General features: G+C 39.4%; 2 protein-coding genes and 7 non-coding genes across 12 annotated transcripts; 7 read left to right on the top strand and 2 right to left on the bottom strand.

Annotated features, from left to right (window-relative positions):
• The first annotated feature begins 2,094 nt into the window (after positions 1 to 2,094).
• Positions 2,095 to 2,199, top strand: LOC116246540 (small nucleolar RNA snoR99). Its single transcript, XR_004170724.1, has one exon. It is a non-coding gene; the product is annotated as a small nucleolar RNA snoR99 (small nucleolar RNA).
• Positions 2,200 to 2,721: 522 nt separating this feature from the next.
• LOC116246548 (small nucleolar RNA snoR134) lies at positions 2,722 to 2,874 on the top strand. Its single transcript, XR_004170731.1, has one exon. It is a non-coding gene; the product is annotated as a small nucleolar RNA snoR134 (small nucleolar RNA).
• Positions 2,875 to 2,985: 111 nt separating this feature from the next.
• LOC116246545 (small nucleolar RNA U36a) lies at positions 2,986 to 3,071 on the top strand. Its single transcript, XR_004170729.1, has one exon. It is a non-coding gene; the product is annotated as a small nucleolar RNA U36a (small nucleolar RNA).
• A 258-nt stretch (positions 3,072 to 3,329) lies between these two features.
• Positions 3,330 to 3,421, top strand: LOC116246519 (small nucleolar RNA Z223). The gene has a single exon (XR_004170704.1). It is a non-coding gene; the product is annotated as a small nucleolar RNA Z223 (small nucleolar RNA).
• Positions 3,422 to 3,907: 486 nt separating this feature from the next.
• Positions 3,908 to 4,025, top strand: LOC116246522 (small nucleolar RNA Z278). Its single transcript, XR_004170707.1, has one exon. It is a non-coding gene; the product is annotated as a small nucleolar RNA Z278 (small nucleolar RNA).
• A 220-nt stretch (positions 4,026 to 4,245) lies between these two features.
• On the top strand, positions 4,246 to 4,352 carry LOC116246541 (small nucleolar RNA snoR97). Its single transcript, XR_004170725.1, has one exon. It is a non-coding gene; the product is annotated as a small nucleolar RNA snoR97 (small nucleolar RNA).
• Positions 4,353 to 5,947: 1,595 nt separating this feature from the next.
• TRNAD-GUC (transfer RNA aspartic acid (anticodon GUC)) lies at positions 5,948 to 6,019 on the bottom strand. The gene has a single exon. It is a non-coding gene; the product is annotated as a tRNA-Asp (tRNA).
• A 1,168-nt stretch (positions 6,020 to 7,187) lies between these two features.
• On the bottom strand, positions 7,188 to 9,077 carry LOC116264951 (F-box protein SKIP27). The gene is made up of 5 exons (XM_031645427.2): positions 8,930 to 9,077; positions 8,164 to 8,504; positions 7,986 to 8,060; positions 7,801 to 7,892; positions 7,188 to 7,706 (listed from the first exon to the last, which is right to left on the bottom strand). The coding sequence occupies exons 2-5, from the start codon at positions 8,446 to 8,448 to the stop codon at positions 7,580 to 7,582; spliced, it is 579 nt and encodes a 192-aa protein (XP_031501287.1). The 5' UTR covers positions 8,449 to 8,504; positions 8,930 to 9,077; the 3' UTR covers positions 7,188 to 7,579.
• A 2,657-nt stretch (positions 9,078 to 11,734) lies between these two features.
• LOC116247246 (uncharacterized) lies at positions 11,735 to 17,771 on the top strand. Of its 4 annotated transcripts, none has more exons than XM_031619317.2 (15): positions 11,736 to 12,125; positions 12,209 to 12,271; positions 12,783 to 12,835; positions 12,959 to 13,039; positions 13,156 to 13,229; positions 13,312 to 13,394; positions 13,511 to 13,617; positions 14,355 to 14,494; positions 14,576 to 14,623; positions 15,234 to 15,286; positions 16,342 to 16,426; positions 16,502 to 16,568; positions 16,665 to 16,775; positions 17,053 to 17,148; positions 17,530 to 17,771. In XM_031619317.2, the coding sequence occupies exons 1-14, from the start codon at positions 11,866 to 11,868 to the stop codon at positions 17,097 to 17,099; spliced, it is 1,272 nt and encodes a 423-aa protein (XP_031475177.1). In that variant the 5' UTR covers positions 11,736 to 11,865; the 3' UTR covers positions 17,100 to 17,148; positions 17,530 to 17,771. The 4 variants fall into 4 exon arrangements, with proteins under 4 accessions (XP_031475153.1, XP_031475177.1, XP_031475169.1 ...); XM_031619309.2 differs by having other exon boundaries at positions 17,488 to 17,771; XM_031619301.2 differs by having other exon boundaries at positions 17,053 to 17,771.
• The last annotated feature ends 1,358 nt before the right edge of the window (positions 17,772 to 19,129 follow it).

Genomic DNA, 19,129 nt, shown 5'->3' with positions numbered 1-19,129 from the left:
AGAGGGATTCATTTCGTAAGGATGAAAAATAAACGCGATTCAAATGAGGAATCAATTTGATCAAAAGAGGCAAGCAACTATTTTCCCCAGTTTGTACTAGTGAAAAAAAATTTCCACTTCAAAGGCAGTAAATAACCATCTAACTAAATCCTAACGCTAGGCAACTACGGCTAATCAGAGCGAGAAATTTTTAGTTGATGGGCAACTATAAGAGCTATAGTTTAGGTTTTAAGGAACATTCGATAACTACTCTGAGGTCGTATAGGTGGTGTAACCAGGGGCGGAGGGAGGGGGGGGGGGCCGCCTGGGCCATGGCCTGGGTGAGCCCAAGATTTTTTTTTTTTTACATTGAAAAAATCAATTTTTTTTAGTTTGGCCCGATCGGTCGCTCCTCGTCGTTCCTCTTGGCCCGACCCTGGCCCGACCCAGCCTGCAAATTGTCTTGGCCCGACCCTAGAAAAAATTCTGGCTCTGCCCCTGGGTGTAACCCTACTTTGATTTTTGTGGGTATTATTGTTTTCCAATAGCAATTGAGAAAATTAAATTTTAAAGTTATAATTTTTAAAAATTTTCATTTGCCCCTATAAGATTTTATAATAAAAGCATTTGAACAATATAAATCAGCCCCCTTCAAGAAAAATTTCCATCTCCGTTCTGACTAAACCGCTTCAATTTAAACCAACTATCGCATAGGTTCAAACAATCTCCCTCCACAGTGGCGAAGTATTTTTCACCCCATTGAAAAGATAGGGCCAAAAGAAGAACAAAGAATGAGTTACTTCAACATTCCTCTTTTCTCCATGCTTCAATTTCTTACGCCCTTCATCACACTTTAAGTTTTTGTCTTTTGTTTCCTCTTTATTCCGGAAAACCAGTCAAAGATCAGTTGAAGCAAGAGAAGTTATGTACGCTAACTTGGTGCATCGGCAAATAACTACGTCGGCCAATGCCCATCTTCATGCTTGAATTTCTACCGGGGATTAGGAAACTTGTGAATATAAAGCACTTCCATAATATTTTTTGGGGAGCTTGTATTAGTGAAAAGATCTTCGCTCTAGGTACTGAAGTTTGCCGAATAAATTAAAAGCGGCAGGGAGGAGGAAGCGATATTTTGCCGAATAAATTAAAAAGACGGCAGAAATATGAGTTGAAAATTTTAGCTCACTTTCTTTCCACCGGCCAGTCCCTGACGTTGTGGTGGTATTAGTTGACGGTACCATGAAACGTCACGGATTCGAGGACTGGTATTGAAGAGGGAGAGAGAAAGAAGAGAAATGAGGTATTTCAAAATATCTCTTTTTACGGTAATGCCCCTTTTTTTTTTTTCTTTTTTTTTTCTGCTTCTTATTTAAAAATAAAAAACCTGCCATTTAAATTAATTAAATATCATTTAAAGCAATGAACTTGGAAGGTACGTATGCTAAATTTGGTCGATGAACAAATAATTTACCAATATTATTACGATAATCAATTTCTTTTCCAGATTGTACTACACCTTCAAAACAAGAAATAACCATTTGAAAATTTCACCAAAAAACTGGATCTGAACTTAAATTTGGATCCTGGATTACTGGGGTAGGTCATAATCCGAAATCCGACCCTTCAGCGAAGGTAAAAAGCAACCTTTGTACTTCGATCCAAGTTAGGGTTTTTTTTTTTCTTCACCTTGCTTGCCCCCCGCTATGTATAAAAAAGGCGCTTTGTTTCTCCTCTCATCACGCTTCTGCTGCTGCTGCTGCCTCTCTCTCTCTCCCTCTCTTGTGGTCTTGAGTGAAGGTTTTGTCAAAGGTGGTTGTTTTGCGATTCTCTTCCATCTTCTTCCTCTCTAGGGTTTGGGTTGTGATCTTTTGCTATTTGGAAGAAGAGCTTCTGTAAGGTGCTTTGGTGTTGCTGTGATGAGAGTATCAGCTGTATGGTAGTGCTGAAGTTTGGCAGTCTCGTCTCTATCTCCAGAACTTGGGTGTCCATAATCTTCTGTTTTTCTGGGTTTTGTTAGAAGTCTTCACTAGATTTCTTGGTGCTGTGACTCGGGATGTTTTGGGTGGTGGATTTTTTTAACTAGGGACTGCAACATAGCCCCTTTGGCTCACTTGGATGCCTCAGGGATGAACCGTCCCTGATATTGGATTACTCCATCAATTCACTTTGTCAACTATCTTCTTTATTGACTTTAGTTGACCATTCTGCGATGGAACATCTCTTCCCTTCAAAATCATAGTAGAAAGAACATCGGTTTTCACCTTCCCTTTTTGTTGAAGATTAGCTAGATTTGCTGTTCTGCTTAAGTTTGATGTATTCATTGTCTTTGTCGGCATTGTTTTGGTGGGTCACTTAGTTAAATAAGAGTCCGCTCCATTTAGTAGTATCGCTCGTTTTACGCCTCTCTGTTTCTGACATCCGTTCCATCAGGGGAGGGATTGCTGGAAACGGGTTCAGTCGTTCCACTACTGGTTGCCTGATATTGGATAGAGGTCCGGTGGTCATGATTAAGGAGCGTTAGAAGAGGCTGCGGCTCTCTGTAGTTTCTCATTGGTGTGTAGAAGCGATGACGTGTGAACTGGACGAAGATGGGTAGAAAAGTGGTTTTTTGTGATCCGTAGGTGGGGAAGAAGCTCTTGACTACGTCGCTCTAAATTGCGTTTTTGAAATGCAAGTTTAATTCCTCACTGCCTTTACTTTTTTCTCGTTTTTTTTATTGGTTCCTCATCGATTGGTTGATTGATGCACGAGCAAACCCCGGGCTCCTCTGAAATATCTTGTGACGAAGGCAGCCCCATTGCTATGTGCTAGATCGAGCTGTGCCGAGTGTTGCAGATCAACCGATTTGTACATCTTTTTCCACGGTTGATCTGTGTCAAAGCTGCACCCACAACTCTTCAAACTCCTCACTTCCGAATGCAAATTTTGTTCCTTGGTTTGCATATCATAGTTTTTGTTGCGTCATTCTTGTGGAAATATATGTTTGTCAAAAGGTACTGATATTGTTGGCAATGATCTGAATTTATCCGCGCTTCTGATTGAAATCCATGAAGCACACGAAAGTTAATGGTTGAATTTCTTAATATGAGCCAACTTTTTGAATATCAGATCTCTTTTATTCTATTTATCCTTTGTAGATTATTTTTGAGGAAAACCGTGTTTGTGCTATGATGCTTATATGAACTTTGAAATAGTTAGGTTTGATTTTATTCCGTTTTCACGAGTCTTTTTCCGCTGTATTATGAACGCACTCTTTATCATACCTGTCTACGCTATAAAGCTGATGTTTTTTCTGCGTTCAGAGATTCTTAGTAATCTGATAGCCCCTTGTCAATCTCTAGCGACTTTTAATTTGGCTGTGAAGATACAATGACAGCTCTAAAATGCCAGTTCTGCTTCTGAAAATTCGTGATTGATGAGCTGATCAAGAACTGAGCCTTGTCAATAAATATTATGTTTGTCCTGTCATATGAGTTTTTTTGTATGTCATGATGGTTTTTTATTTCTGCACTGCATCTTCGCCTGATTGTTGTGGCTGGTGATGATTGATCCTCTTTCGAGGCCCAGTGGTTCCAAGACCTTGTTTACAAGGAGAACCTACTTGGAGCAGCCACTGGCTTCTATGATAAGACTTGGATCCTTACTGAAGCCTGTCATTGATGTCATTCGATTGTTTGATAGGTTTCTTCAGCGTCTTTTTTTAGAATGTGCTAGATTTGATACACAAACCTAGCAACTTCTGCTTTTCATGCGTCCTCTGATACCTTTCCTCTGATTTCCTGTCTGAGATTTTAAAACCATGATGCTCTTTCCTCTTGTTTGACTGCGCTTGCGTTATGTTTGTCTATTTTTTGTTTTAAAGAAATATCTGTTTTACTCGTATCTTCAGTTCGTGACTGCAAAGTCACTAAAGAGACTTTCTGTCCCTGCCAATGACGATCCGTCCGACTGTTGAGCTTATAGTGGTTCCAAGACCTTGATATCAAGGAGAACCTACTTGGAGTTGCCATTGTTTGCCATTGATAAAAAAGGACTCTGTCTGAGGCTTGCTTTCTTCTCTTTAAATCGGTGGTTTTGTTGCCGAATTGATCTTATGATCCATCGTTGTTATTGGCGGCAGACGTGAAGCCGATTTTCAAACCTCCAACTTTACATGGTCTTTTTGTTCGTAGATTGGTTAAGGCTCTATCGATTATCTAAATTATTGTCATTTGGATTGATATGGTGTATGCTTTTTCACATATTTGAGTTAAACTATCCTTTGTGTCTAATTACCCAGGCGCAGAGGCTGATTAACTCGTAAATTTGTGTGCGTTCATCAGCTTCTTCTCATTTTTCCGTGAGTATGGAGTCAAAACTACCGCACCAAATGTGGAAACAAGTTTTGTTCCTTCGATGCAGGGCTGTCTGTATTCAACTTTGTTAAATGTATTTTTCTTGGATTTTGATCTCAAGAGTCGCGAGGAGCAATCTCGTGAGGGACTATCCGATTGCCCCAATCTGTTGCCCGTCAGTTTTGTTGATGGACTAGACTTTGAATTGTCAGTTATCTTATGAACTACCTCGAGTGGTCAATTCTTCCTTGTTGGCGATAATTCTTTTATCAATAAAAAGCTGCTTTAGTTGTCTTGAATTATTGATGAGTTCTGTTATCAACAAAACGGCTCCTTGGTTTTCTTGAATTATAATTACTTGCAGATCGTCGCATGTTAACGTGCGTTCCATCGGGATCGGTCTTCTTCAGGAAACAGATCCGGTGTTAAATAACCTGGTTTACATCATTGAAAACCAACCTACAATGTTTCACTCTATATGACAATACTGTGAAATTGAAAGCGTGCTGCTGACAAGCCCAAAATTTTTGTTGGGAAAATTTGGAGTTGATAAAGCTTGAACACTGAAACTCGTCAGAGGTGTATTCCGGTTCGTCCAATGAAAAATTCAAGTTCATTTGATGTATTTGAAAGCAAAATGTTTTATGTATTTTCAGGTCGTTATAGATCAATGATGGGAAACCGATGCCTATTTTCCTGAATGCTCTTCATTGACTGTCCGGCTTTGAATCATGAGGTGTAACAAAAGCTTGGAATCTAAACCAAAATGTCCTCCCAATTTTCCTCGAAATGTGGAGGCCCTCTTCCATTCTTTCCATATCATAATCGGAAGTTGAAAGCATGACCAGAAGGATTCGAAAAGAGGGAACTTCTCCAAAGAGCAAAAAGAATAACAATTAAAGCTGTACAACGGGTACATTATTTTATTTCAGATCTATACTACTGTCCTACTGTACAACCTGACTCTAGATTCTAAGAAGTGACTTACAAACGACAGATTATCCAAGGGTTCATCCTTCTCCCAAAGAATACTTCGACGATTAGAGAAGTTGATCTCGAAAGCATACTTTCCGAGTTTCCGTCTATATAACTCTTACTTCAATTCTTTTAGCCGTGATTCGATGCCAAATCTCTCTTCTTGGGCTGAGTCGGCAACGATCCGACTGCAGCCGAGAATATCTATACCTAGCAACCGGTTCTCCAGTTCCTCCTTTGGACCATGCAGTTTCTATAATGAACATGAGCCCCTTGCACTGACCATGTCTCGTGGACATACACAGCTATGTAGCGGCTTTAACTTTGATGTAAACAGATGATTAATGAGGTAGCTTTTCTGTAGTTTGTTGAATCGTTTACAGCTGAGAGGTTTGGGATTTGAGAATCAACAACTCGTGCGTCCTTCATTTGCATCTGCAACTTTTTTAGTTTAAAGAATCACATAAATAAGACTGCAATGCAGAAAATGAAAATATCATTAGCTTGGGGCAAAAAAGAAGTATGTAAGAAGAGAAATTGCACAAAAATGGGCTACAATGGAAAAGCTCAGAAGGCACGTGCTTGACATGCAGTAAGTGGCTTGTGAACTTAAGTACGATACGAACCAGTAGAAAAACAAAAAATAATCAAATCATTGGCGCCGTTGCCGGGGATCGAACCCGGGTCACCCGCGTGACAGGCGGGAATACTCACCACTATACTACAACGACTTGGATGATAATATCGCTTTTTTAGTGTATAAGCTAACAAGCGGCGTCGGTTAAAGTTGAAGCCTTAATGAAGGGTACGTGGAAGATGGAAATGGCTAAAGCAACTGGTTTTAGCAAGTACCGACAAAGGCACCATCATGTACTCACAAATCAAACAACAAAGAAAAAGAATCGAATAACAATTTATTTGCCTTGCCCCTTCACAAGGATGGGAATGGAATGCACTCGGCGAAGGAGTTCGATCCGAAGAACAGTACTCAACTTTTTGTTCTGCATTTGGGCATTGATGAAATGGTAAAGAATGCACAAAACCACACTTTAATGGTAGAGCTCACTGCCTCCGACGTTGTCGTGTGCCAGTGGACTCACCTGCAGAACAGGTGCAGCAGTTCTACTCCACATTGCAGAACAACACAGAGTATACCCTTGCCAAGGCATCCTTTCATAAAATTTATGACTAGGAATCCGAAGATTCAATTGTCGTAAGCCTGTGCCTCGCCTGCATTATCTGGCCCTCTTTTTTTAAGGAGCAGGAAGAAAATTTAAAGCCAGGTTTACTAAAAGTTTAAGGGAGTGCCTGGATACACGCTGAAAAATCAGCTTTTGATGGCAAAATGACGTTTGCCCTCCAAAACTACATTTCAATTGCTTTGCTTCTATCACACGAGATTGTCAATTTCACTGAAACATTGAAATGTTTTTCTTTCAAGTTATACACAATTACACGATTATGACACGCTCAAGGGAGCGGTCTGGATTTACATAGCTTCAAATTTTTGTAAGAGCAAAGAATATGAGAGCTGTTTTTCCCAATATGTCATCTTGCTATAAAGCATTCGTGCACACCAGACTCAGCCAGATCAGTAAGTCGGACATTCAGTCAGCAGACGAACATGCTAGGGGTATAATCTTATGTTCGATTATATCTATAAACATTATGGAAATGTTTGAACTATTTCAAGTTCTTCTCTGAAGTTGCATGTTAAAAAAAGAAAGGCACGAAGAAACTGCAAAGGAATTCCTATATAGAAGTTCCGCCACCATGTTCGCAAATTCTCATATCTCGAAAATTCCGAGCAAACATTATTACAGCAACAAGGAAAAGATTCTTCACAACTGTTAATAGAAGCTGTTCTCTTGATCATTTGAAAGCTACAAACGTGAACCGTAAATAAAAGCTGTTCTATTGACCACTTAAAAAGCTACAACATGAATGTGTACGAAGGTAATAAAATTACATAAAACTGAAAAAACAACTTTTCAGGTAATCGGACTGATATACATAACAGCCATATGCAGAAATAGCTGTTTACTCGTTATTGCCTAGTGAATGGAGAAGACCAATATCTAGAAAGACCGTAATTGTAACTGAAGTTTTGCCTAATGCAATGGTGTTCATCCCTCAACTGAGAAGATTGAGGGACAAGGCCACCGTGACCAAAGAATTGCAAACGAACATATGTACAGAGCATCAGCCGTGTCCGTATTTACATATCGTTACAAGAGAGAGAAAAAAAGAGAAACTAGCTTCAAGCCTTCAACTAAAAGCAGCACTCTTCATTAATCCTCAGCCGCGGAGCAGAACAAGTTCACTGAAATTTCAGCAAATTTCTTGCCAGATCGCGCTTTCGCGTATCGATGACGCAATGGAGCATTTGGTGCTTCAGTATTGCCTTCAGCCGAAATACTGTGGAATGATCAAAGGAATGAGACATGTTAGTTCGATCTATCTATACATCTGAACACTTTATAAGAAAGAAATTTGAGTTCAAATTACGCACCTTGAGACTTCTGAGGAATCCAGCGCTACTGATCTTGAACGCGTAGCTTTTGGAGTGCTAAATGCAAAATGATAATCCTTAGCAACCATAGCCTGCAAATGCATTGTGCACATGATTAAGAAAACAAATCGCATAATCTTTTGCTCAAACAGAGACTCTGGCTTCAATTGGTAAAGAACTCTTACGGCTGCTTTAATTGTCTTAGAGACAAGATACAACTGCTTTAAATCTTCATGGTCCACGCCACATAATATTCTCACCTGAACGAATCAAGAAATGGAGAACAAATAAAGAAGATACACATATTAGCAACTGGATAACATCAGAAGGCGAAAAAAATGCAAGAAACAAAACAAAACTAACCAGGATGTCCAGAGGAAGAGCCTCAAGATGCAAATTTCTCGATGGGTCCGTTGAAACCAGGTTCGCATTTGAATTCCGGCGTTTTGCGGGTCGGAATTCGCGGAGACAACTCATAGGCGGTAACTCGGATCGGTTTGGGACGATAATTCTCTTCCTTCCAATTGCTCGCATGCACAAAGTCAGTTCCAATCCGTCGTCCTGGCTCCCCACTTCCAGGAAATCCGACGAAGACTTCAAACATTCCTGGCCATATTCTGCAAAACTCCAACTTCTTCCCAACGCCATCTTATTCCACCACAAGATGAAACTCCTAACTGTTTCAGAAACCCAACTTCCGGAATCTGGAAAAAAGAAACGAAGTACAGCCACATGAGGACCCAATAGAAACCAACATCAAAAGAAAAAAAAAAAATCTCCAACAAGAACTAACGATTTCACATAAAACAAAAGAGTTTGTGACCTCTAAACAAAAGAAATCACAAAAGAAAGGATCAAAAGTTCCTCATTTGGTATTGGAAGTTCACCAACCGGAACAACCACAACAAACACAAACCAAGAAGAAAAAGGGCAAACACCATCTTGACAAAAGCCAAACGGTGGATCTCCTTTCTCTTAACAAAAGATTTTCCCACAGAAAACCAAGAAACCAAAATAAATCTTAGTTTTGACAAGGAAAAAAGGCTTAATCATGCCCAAAGAAAACAAACAAATTAATCACAGAAACGGCAAACCACCATATCTCCAAGAAGAAAGAAGAAATACCAACAACAGCCAATTCGAAGCCAAGCCGCAAAGAAGAACTCCCGCCTCAACAGCAAATCCAGAAATGATTTTCCGCGCCCCTCACAATCTTTCCTGTCTGTCTCCAACTGCAACGACACAAAAAATCCTCCCGCTCTCGCTCCTTTCACCCTTAAAACACCCCCACTCCCCCACGTTTAACCCACCAGCGGTAAAACCAATTTTACCTTCGTACTCTCGCCACCTCTCACATGCGGTTAAAATATTAAAACCAAATTCGGCGGCCAGAACCCGAGAAAGAAAGAAAAAATCCCAACAGCAATCCTCATACGTCAAGCCCGTGGCGGGCGTGCCGCCAGTTGTACAATATCCTGAAAGCAGATCGGAAGAAGTTACATCCAGAGAACAAGCTGTTGGGCTTGTTTCACAAATGCTCTCACTCGTTCAGATCTCACTTTCAGGAGCAGGGTGATTTTTTTGCAATTTTTCTAGAAAAGGACAAAAAATGGGGCTGAACTTTCGGGATCTTCCTGGAATGTCCAGCGGCGGAACTCTTTTCCCGCCCAAACCACCGCCTCCGCCAATCGATGCTCCACGCGTGGTCGATCTACGGCCAATATTTGCGGACCAGGCGATCTGCCGCCTCGGATTCTCCATGAAAACTAGCCGTTGGAGGGAAGGTCAAACGTGGAGGCTGCTGAGTGGGCGGGCGGTTCCTTCGGGTTGGGTCGACACGTCGGACCCAGCTTGGATTTCGAACGCGTTTGTTTTCTTCTCCCTTTCTCTCTCCGGGCTGCGTCTCGGATCCGAGGGAAACTTCCTGAGCAAGGAAGGAGCATCGATGGGGTTAATCCGGATCCGATCCGATCCGGGCTGGAGTGACCTGCACAATAAATGAGAACATGGACTTGGATATGGTCCTTATGGACATGGGTCAGGTCTTGTCAATCTAGCCATTGTGAAGAACCGGCGTTTAAAATGGGATACATGATATTTATTTGAAAATGAATCTGAATCCAAATCTAAGTTTGATCATAACACTCGGGTTCACGTAAGTAATTGAGTTGGAGTTAACAGTACTCTCAAACTGTAGTTAGGTTAAGATCTCCATTACTTGAGTCAAGATCAAGATCAAGATCAAGATCAGGTGCTCTTTCTAACTCTAGCTTGCTCGCCGGGAAAGGAAAAGTTGATCCGTTTTAGTATGTTTGCTTTAATTAACAGAAAGAACAAAAACAACTTAAGATAATGAAACCGAAGACATCTCAAATCTTGGTCGTTCGTTTTACTAATAGACGGCCACAGATCGTGGTTCTTGCAGATATATCATTTTTACTAAAACCCATTTGCCGAAGACTTACATATACGCTTGCTTGCTTGTTGCCTCAATTAGATAAGAATATGCGGTATATTCTTCACGATTTCTTTATATTTATTAATATTCCTGCTTTTTTTTTTGTCAATAAACGATATCTTATTATCCTCTATAAATGCTAACAATAGGTGGCCTTGAATTTTCCAAAGGTAAAAAACTTATTTTATTTTGAAAACTATGATTTAGTGATAGAGAAGGCAGCCAACCATAATAAATTAGAATGCATACATTCTAGTTTTGTCTATATAGGTTTTGAGTGGCTGTAAAAGTAAAAATATGAAGATCGGATCATAGAAAAGTGTATAAGATGGCGTTTAATTCGTTCCGGAAAAGGAGTTGTTCTCGCGGAACAAACGGGGGACACTACCTGTGCGCATCACGTCCCACAATAATAATGTTTCCGGTTGTGGAAGGGACGTATGTTCCACCTCAAACAAACGCTCCTTCATCGGTCTTCCTGTTCTATAGACACCGAGGTTCCCACACGTCGTATGTTTAGAAACCAAAAAGTTTAAGATATTTATTAACCTTTCAAACTTAATGTATATCAAGTCGAATGGAAAAGGGTCTGACTTAGGCGTCATGCATAAAAATGCAAAAAGATTACAGTTTCATCATCTAATTTATGCATCTTTAAAAATAAAAAATTAAAACCCCGGATCTAGAATCTTAAAATCTAAAATCCCAAGATCTAAGATCACCATAGGTAAGTTATTCGGATGATTAGGTTCTGCTGTCACGTTCAAGTAGTTTTAGTTAGAATCTCATGGCATGAACTCTTGCCGTTCTTAGGATTTTGGATCCTTTATTTCTGACAAGGATTTGCAAATTTTATGTTTACACTGCGAATTTGCTTACATCTTGAAATCTCGCGCAGACGCCCTCCCGTTCGACTTGAGACTCATGAATACGATGCATAATGGTGATATTAAATCTACAGTTCTTAAATCGAAAATTAAGATAGATAGACCCTTTGCGTAATTAGATCTTGTGATCTAGGAGATGGGATGATATAAACTGGCATTTGATTACTTTAAATTTTAAAACAACGGACATGATGTGGTATGTCTTTACCGATGTGGCAAAAGATGTATAGTAAAATCCATGATTCATCAAAATAAGGAACTAAGTTCCTCACTTGACATTGTTATTTTGCATTAAAAAAAAAGTTGGATTGAAGATTAAAGGCGTGGGCTGATTTTAAATCCATGGTTTTCGTATCTTGGTATTAAATTGAAAATGTCGCCGGCCATTAGCCGCCGGTCGCCAAGAAGAAAGAATGCTGGAGTGAAGACGAACATGAAAAACGGAAGAAAAGAAATGTGGAACCGTATTTATACCACAATTTCAATTCAGCACAATAATTTTTCTTTTTTCTTTTCAAAATTAATCGACATTCTTTAGCCAAATTAATTAGATGCGCCATAATTTTTTAGAAACAATTCCAGTTCCACATTTCTGAACTTTCCAGTTCCACAATTCTTGGCTAAGAGTGTCTCGATAAAATTCGCGGTATTTTCAAAACCATCCCTTCCCTCCCTCTCTCTAAAAAGAGGCGCGAGCGGTAGAGTTCGATCCTGTGGAAGATGGAGACGGGAAAGAAAAGGGAGCTGTCGATTCCTGATGTCCTTGACAACGACCATGGTCTTGCAGGAAGAGAAGGAGAGCAACAGCAACAAGAACAGGAGAGGGGAGAGGGAGGCGGAGGAGAATGGTTGGGATGGGCTCGCCTCAAGTTCGACGAACCTCCCGTCAGGACCCACCATTTCTATCGGCAATTTAGGGCCGATTTCTCATCCTCTACTCCCTCCCCTAATCGAAGCAACTTCTTGAAAGGAATCAAGTGGTATGTAAAATCGCCACCTCTCTCTCGCTTTCTCTTTCCTGTGAAAATTTTCTTCGTTGAGCCGTTTTGGGTTTTCTCTTTAGGTCTCCGGATGGTTCCTGCTTCATTACTAGCGTGGAGGATAACTCTCTCCGGCTATTCGATTGGTATCACTGCCTCTCTCTTTGTCTCTCTGTCTCTCTCTCACACACCGACACCTACATGCACGCACCCATGCACGCACAACCACACCCACACCCACACCCACACACATTTGCTTTCCTGGAAGTGAAGGGAATTTGTTCGAATATGTCTGTTGGATCTCTGGACAGTTATGTTGCCTGCGGCGAAGGGATTTCTGATGGCTCCCCCTTATGAAGAATGGTCGAGTAAATCAGGAAAATGGATTTTCCTCATAACACCTGTTAATCCAGTTGGATGGGCATGGTTTTTTTTTTTCTTGGTTTGCATTTTCCACTGGGATTCAGAAATCATCTGTCCCTGCCCAAGTAACTATGTCCTGTGATGCGAGCGCCTGCAATCCGTCAATCATCTGTTCTGCCAAATGCTCATGTTGGAATTGGTCATCGTTCTGATTCAATCGTTTACCTCATTGGCTACCTTCCTCTCTATCAGCAAAGCCATACTGAGCCCTGTTTATTGCCTTGATCTATGCAGCCCAGTTGTTGATGACGGTACTCAAGTTGCCTATGATTATGCCTCAGGGGAAGGTGAGGTCTATAAAAGTACTTGTAAAATAAATATACTTTGATTAAAACGTTCTTTCAATCAGAATGTTCTAGTTACTTGCAGATTCTGAGATGTATCTGACCTTTTGTTGCTCCAATCTGCAGATTCATATAACTCAAAACTTGTTATTCAGGAGGGCGAATCTGTATATGACCATTGCTGGTATCCTTTCATGCATTCTTCAGGTGAGTTTCTAGTAAATCTTTGTAGTATATGTGATCCATCGCATTATGTTGGAAACAAAACCACGGTACCAAAATGGACTCACGGCCCTTATATTTGCCAAATTAATTGCATTCAGATCCAGCAACATGCGTATTTGCAACTACTACTCGTGATCACCCTGTTCATCTTTGGGATTCTATATCTGGTCAGGTGTGGAACTTGTTGCGATTAAATGATGATTACATGATCGTAGATCTTCTAGATGTTAAAGCTCTTGTTTTTGCTAATGCAGCTTCGTTGTACATACCGTGCATATGATAATATGGATGAAATAACTGCAGCATATTCAGTTGCCTTCAGTCCTTCCGGGACAAAGTAATCACATGGGTACATCTAGACGGATTCTTCTGTACTTATTAGTACTTTTACATGTCCATGTTCATCAACAGAATTTGTTACCCTTGCCTCCTGTTATGTGATATTTCCTACAGGCTGTTCGCCGGATATAACAAGGCTATCAGAGCATTTGATCTTCATCGTCCTGGTCGAGATTTTGAGCACTATCCAACCCTTAGTGGAAATAAGGATGGTCTGCCAGGTATTGTAAATATCACTATAACATGTCAGTATTGTGTTGGCCTTCATTATTCTTAATGCTTTCTTCATCACTTCATCATGCTGCCTAATTGTGAAACATCCTGGAAATCTTCATATAGTTTTCGCTTTATAGAATTTTTTCCTTCCAGTTTCCTTGTTGTCCATAAGAGGCTATTATGATGTCAGTATAGTGGTGAACTATAAGAAATGTTGAAGCTCTTCTTTAGTATATTTTTTAGTGTTGCCATGTCCACTTGTGAAGAAGGCTAAAGGCCAGTGCCTGACCTCAGATCCTCTTGTATGTCATACTCATTACAAGAGTGGATGAACTTACCATATGTCCCATACAGTGGAAGGAAGAGGGGTACCAACTACCATATCAGTGAAAAAATTTGGAATATGATACTGATGAGATTTATGATGCTTATGTCTCTCTGAGTTATTTGTAATACTTGTTTGGATGAAAGGATAGTTTGTTGCTTACTACCGTCTGTAAAACTGCAATAATAGCACCAAATTCGCAGTAACCATTTAGACTGCTAGTCTTCATATTTATGCTTAGCTTCTCAAGTTAGTAGTTGTGCAGCTTGAGATCTTGGTTCATTATGTTTGTTTTATTGGCATCTAGATTCTTGGCTGTCTCCATGGTGGTTAGAGTTTGGGTTTCTTCAGAATTTTCCATCATTTTGCTATAATTGGACTTCAGTTTATGTGATTTTCTTTGTTTGACTGTTGCAGGGATTATATCCTGCATCTCGTTTAGTCCTTACAATGGGCTGCTTGCAGCAGGGTCATACAGTCAAACCACTGCAATTTACGCAGAGAATACAATGGAGCTTCTGTATTTACTCCATGGACAATTAGGTGGAGTTACACAGGTACTCATGAGTCATGATACTAATTTGTCCACAATTTCACAAGCTCAAATATTCCTGATTTCTTTTTACTTTTGCTTGTAGGTTCTCTTTTCAAAGGATGGAAATTATCTGTATACAGGAGGGCGGAAGGTAATACATTTGGATGTTTTACGTAACCATTTTTGACATATAAATTGATGACGTGTATCTTTTGCTCAATAAATGTGAAAAGAGATGAAGGTGAAATTTTATTTCTTTTATCTCAAGCAAAGTTAAACACTTAGCTAAAACGATGGCTAGTGCATGTGTACATTTATTTATTTATTGGTTGATTTACTGTGTTGTTAAATTCTATGGGTAACAGTTTTACCTCCGTAGGAATTGTCATGTACACTCATATCTAATGAATGGGTCTCTTCTCCTTTTAAAGGAAAATTTTGTTTGTCCACCTTCTGATACCAATCATTTTGCAAGGACTAGTATTGTTATCTGTCCACTGATCTTGGTTTCTCGTGCTTACTTTTACTTCAAATGTACAAAGGAATCTTTTGTCCTCTACCATGTGTAAGTAAAAGCTGTGTCAGGTCATCCTTCATCTTGTTTCTCCTTATAGAATTTGAATTATTTTGTAGCCATTTTCTGTGGGATATAGGTTTCTTGTAGTAACGTGCACTTCTTTGATCTGTCATATTAGATCTAACTCGTTTCAAGTTTCCTTCTCCTGTCTATTACTAAAATTAATAATCTTATTTTTTGACAGGATCCTTACATATTATGCTGGGATGTCCGCAATACAGTCAGTATTTTATACAAGTAAGAAGCTCATTCTTGAAATCATGCTTTAATGTAAAGGCATCACAATGCACTTTTTCTTTTGCTTTTTATACTTTTGCTAATATGAAACTTCTCTCCCATATCACATTTACTTTTTAGACTGCTACAAATAGTATGCAAAAGCCACTACCATGACCCCAAGTTGTTCTTGATTCTGTTTAGTTTTAAATCTGAGTCCACGGTTCATGGATCTGCTGCAACTTGATGAACACAAACACCTGAATGGTAATGTGGAAGTTGTTGTCCGGGCTGAAGTTACACAGTATATTGTTTGGCTTGTATTTGCACTACACTAGTCATATCAGCCTAGTAGTAGCCCAAAGCAAAGTGAAAACTGGCCAAATGTTACAAGTCAATTTCACATGCTGTCAAGCCTCCAAAACTTGATGCTATTTGTAGTTTTCCAGTTCTAATCCTTTTATCAATAACATTCTTGTCATGTTTTGAGCTTCATCAGTGTCTTTGTGAAAAAAATCAGCTGACCGGTAAACGCATTTGAAGTCCAGTATTGGTGGACTTTCATGTTCAATCAAGGAAGAGAAAATAACATCTGCTAAGTTATCTATGCAAAGTTCCTGCTATTTTGTACTCAAACGTATGCATGTTGCAAAAGAGAAACCCATTGTTTACCGTGGACTCCTTTTTCTGCAGCTCATTTCAACAAGTTCAACCATCCATTTTATCTTAGATATGTCTGATTTAATCACCGAGATCATACAGTTCTTTTCTTGCCTGAATGCCAGAGGCATTCAATTGTTTTTTTTGTCCAAAGGCCATGAATTTCTTTGGAGCTTTGTGAATGTCTGGGTAGTGGTGCTCAAGCAGATAATAGTTGTAGCAGCCCATACTTTAATGGTCTTAACAACACAAATGATTCTTTGCTTATCAATCTATATTTTTCACAACTGTGTCCATTGTTGCACATTTTGGTTTGTCTGCAATTGATTCCAGTTTGCTTTCACCAGACAGAAATGTCTTGCTTCCACTCAACACATATGAAGTGCCAACATTGTTTATTTGGGCCATAAACTTAGGTTATACAGATCATCAGAATCCACAAACCAGAGGATAGCATTTGACATCGAGCCTTGTGGGGCACATCTTGGGACTGGAGGGCAGGTGTTACCCTATTCTTTTGCTTTATTCCCTTTTCCCCCTTTATCCATATTTTGTTCACTCCACTTCTCTGAACAGGACGGGCATGTTCATGTTTATGACCTTCAAACTGGACAATGGACTGCAAGTTTTCAGGCTGCATCAGGTGAATATTGTCCTTTCAAATATTCCCTGTTAAAGAAAGACTTATCTTTCCTTTATTTATCTTGGAAAGCTAATCATCATGACTTTTTTTGGACAGATACTGTAAATGGATTTTGTTTCCATCCCTCCCTCCCAATGGCTGCTACTTCATCAGGACATCGCAGATTTTTCATACCGGAAACTGATGAAGAGAGAATAGTTTTAAGTGGTTCATTCCTAACTTCTTTTGCCTTATCTATGGCTTTTATTCTTTGTCTGCTACTTGTGGCCTCCAAGTATGATCCTTTATGGATATTCCTACATGTCTTGGCTACATATATATCCTGTTCCACTAAGGCAACATGTTGCCATCCTTATACATAGTTGTTCTTCAAGAGTTGATTTGATGAGATCCTATTTGGAATCAACAAGCATTAGTTTATTTCTCTTTTTCTTTTTTGGCCTTTTTATTGTGAACTAATGTACTCTTTCCCTTTCGGGAACAGAAGAAGAGAACTGTGCTTCCATTTGGAGCTGCTCTTGGTCATGGTGAACAGGTTGTTCTGCCAATCTTGAGGATTCAAACGCACAGACAGGGGAAGGTGACTTAGACGATGTTTAATGTCTCAAGGCCAATAATTTTTTATAATTTTCCTTTTTTAAAACCTTATGTACTGATTGAGATACTTCACATATCGTCTTACTTGATAGTTATAGGCTTTTCGTACTCCTTCATTCACTAGAACATGACAAGTGTTAGACTAACGTTTAATCGGTAAATCATCATATCAGTGTGATCTTGTGGTAACTTTGTAGTACAATATTGTGTTTCAGCTGCTAGCATGTGTTTTTTTTTCTAGTATCCTTTTTTTTTGTTTCTGTTGCAGTATGTTTGTTCCTTATGAAGAATATTATTTTCCCAACGACACTTCAATTCACAGAAGCTGCATGGTGGTCTGATGCAAGATGCCTTGTCCTAGCAGATACTGTGCAGGCGTCCAATTGGTAAATGTCATTGCACCAAAATGACAAGGAAAATTGAGGTACTGGAAGCACTTCTGGTGGGTATCGTGGTACGCCCTCATCCACATCTTAGTAAACATGTGAAGGGCAATGTGAACGTCAATTATAAACTGAAGACCATGTAGTAATTTTCACTGGATGTCGTGCAAGATGTAAAGCTGTGTCATTTGGGAAATTAAATCCCCTGCTCTTAGTTGTTTTAGAGTTGAGTGCCCTTCCTGATTCACCAGTTAGATGCTTGAGCGAAAGAATAAAAAATTTTCATTATCAAATGAGCAGATGTGATTTATTATTCCACAAAGTTGATCTTGATATTAAACCTATCAAAGACACTGCTTCCATGAGGTTTTCCTGACTGGTTTCTCTCCTTAAGAGAGGCTTTGTTGTGGCCATGGGAGGCAAGTGGCTGCTGTATTCCCATTGGAAAGTGGATGAAATGGTATTTGGTTTGAAACATGACTTGCTTATCAGCTAAATCATATTCCTAAAATTTTCCAACATCCTTGTAATTCACTGGATATATTTAATGTTACAAATGGGTTGGTCTGGTAAATCCCATTTTTTCTTATATGTCAAGATTTAATTCCACTTTAATTTACCTGTATACTGGAGTGTGAGAGCGAGTCCAAGACGGAAAAGCACAAAAAGCACATACTATTTAACAAATAACATTGACCAACAAGTGAATTGCTCCTTCGTAAAGCAAAAAACTTGTCTTATCTTTTGCCTTGCCTCAAGGTGGCGAAGCTGACGCAATCAATACTCTCTCCTGAGCTCTTCCTCTATCATCTTGTAGATTTGAAACTCGTCTGTATGATACTCTCACGTTAAAAGATTATCGTTTGAGAAAATCGGTGTTTATCACATGATCTTTGAAAATGAGACACAGGTATAGCTATCTTACTTATGAGGGTTGTGCAGAACCGTGGCCGTGGCAACGCAGAACGAATAACGACCTTCACGAGAACATATATATATATATATATATATATATATATAAGGATAAAACTAGCAATTGACAAACTATGATTTGTCAATGATTTAATGAAAAGGCCTCTGTTTGTGACCGCAGGCAGTCCGCGCCTGAGCCATGTCGATATGGGTGCGGCACTTTCTTGATTCCGTTACTTAGGTTCCAAGAAGAAGCTGATCTGGGATAAATGTTTCGATCCGAATACCAGTTCAGTCATGTTTAGATTTCAAGATTTTGTTTTCATTCGAAGCGGCCAGTTTTAAGTATCATGATACGATTGGAATTGTGCAATTCCATCTCTAGGCGGTGCCATAAACACAAGTCCTCTTGCACGATTGCTGAAAAGATTCACCGTCTCCTGTTTAAGTACCCTAAAGTAATTTTAAGTATGAATTACATATTTAATTTGTATTTCCTTCTCTACATTTGGGATCTGCGATGCATTAAAACCTATGTCACCTGAGTGCGGGGTGCGGGTGCGGGTACCGGTGCGGCACATCTCAAAAAAATTAGGTGCGGCGGTGCGGTGAAGATATTTTATTAATATTAATAGTAATATTATTATTATTATTAATTTTTCGTAGAAA

Source organism: Nymphaea colorata, chromosome 1, assembly GCF_008831285.2.
Source record: "Nymphaea colorata isolate Beijing-Zhang1983 chromosome 1, ASM883128v2, whole genome shotgun sequence".
Classification (NCBI taxonomy): domain Eukaryota; kingdom Viridiplantae; phylum Streptophyta; class Magnoliopsida; order Nymphaeales; family Nymphaeaceae; genus Nymphaea; species Nymphaea colorata.
Note: the sequence above shows the minus strand (reverse complement) of the source record. Positions and strands in the feature narration are given on the sequence as shown.

Excerpts from the sequence above, each read along its gene's own strand:
- LOC116264951 (XM_031645427.2), bottom strand. The coding sequence starts at position 8,448 with ATGGCGTTGGGAAGAAGTTGGAGTTTTGCAGAATATGGCCAGGAATGT. Across the intron at positions 7,893-7,985 it reads CTAAGACAATTAAAGCAGCC|GCTATGGTTGCTAAGGATTA; the intron begins GTAAGAGTTCTT and ends ATGCATTTGCAG. Across the intron at positions 7,707-7,800 it reads GATTCCTCAGAAGTCTCAAG|TATTTCGGCTGAAGGCAATA; the intron begins GTGCGTAATTTG and ends ATCATTCCACAG.
- LOC116247246 (XM_031619293.2), top strand. The coding sequence starts at position 11,866 with ATGGAGACGGGAAAGAAAAGGGAGCTGTCGATTCCTGATGTCCTTGAC. Across the intron at positions 15,287-16,341 it reads ACAGTCAGTATTTTATACAA|GTTATACAGATCATCAGAAT; the intron begins GTAAGAAGCTCA and ends CCATAAACTTAG. Across the intron at positions 16,569-16,664 it reads AAGTTTTCAGGCTGCATCAG|ATACTGTAAATGGATTTTGT; the intron begins GTGAATATTGTC and ends TTTTTTGGACAG.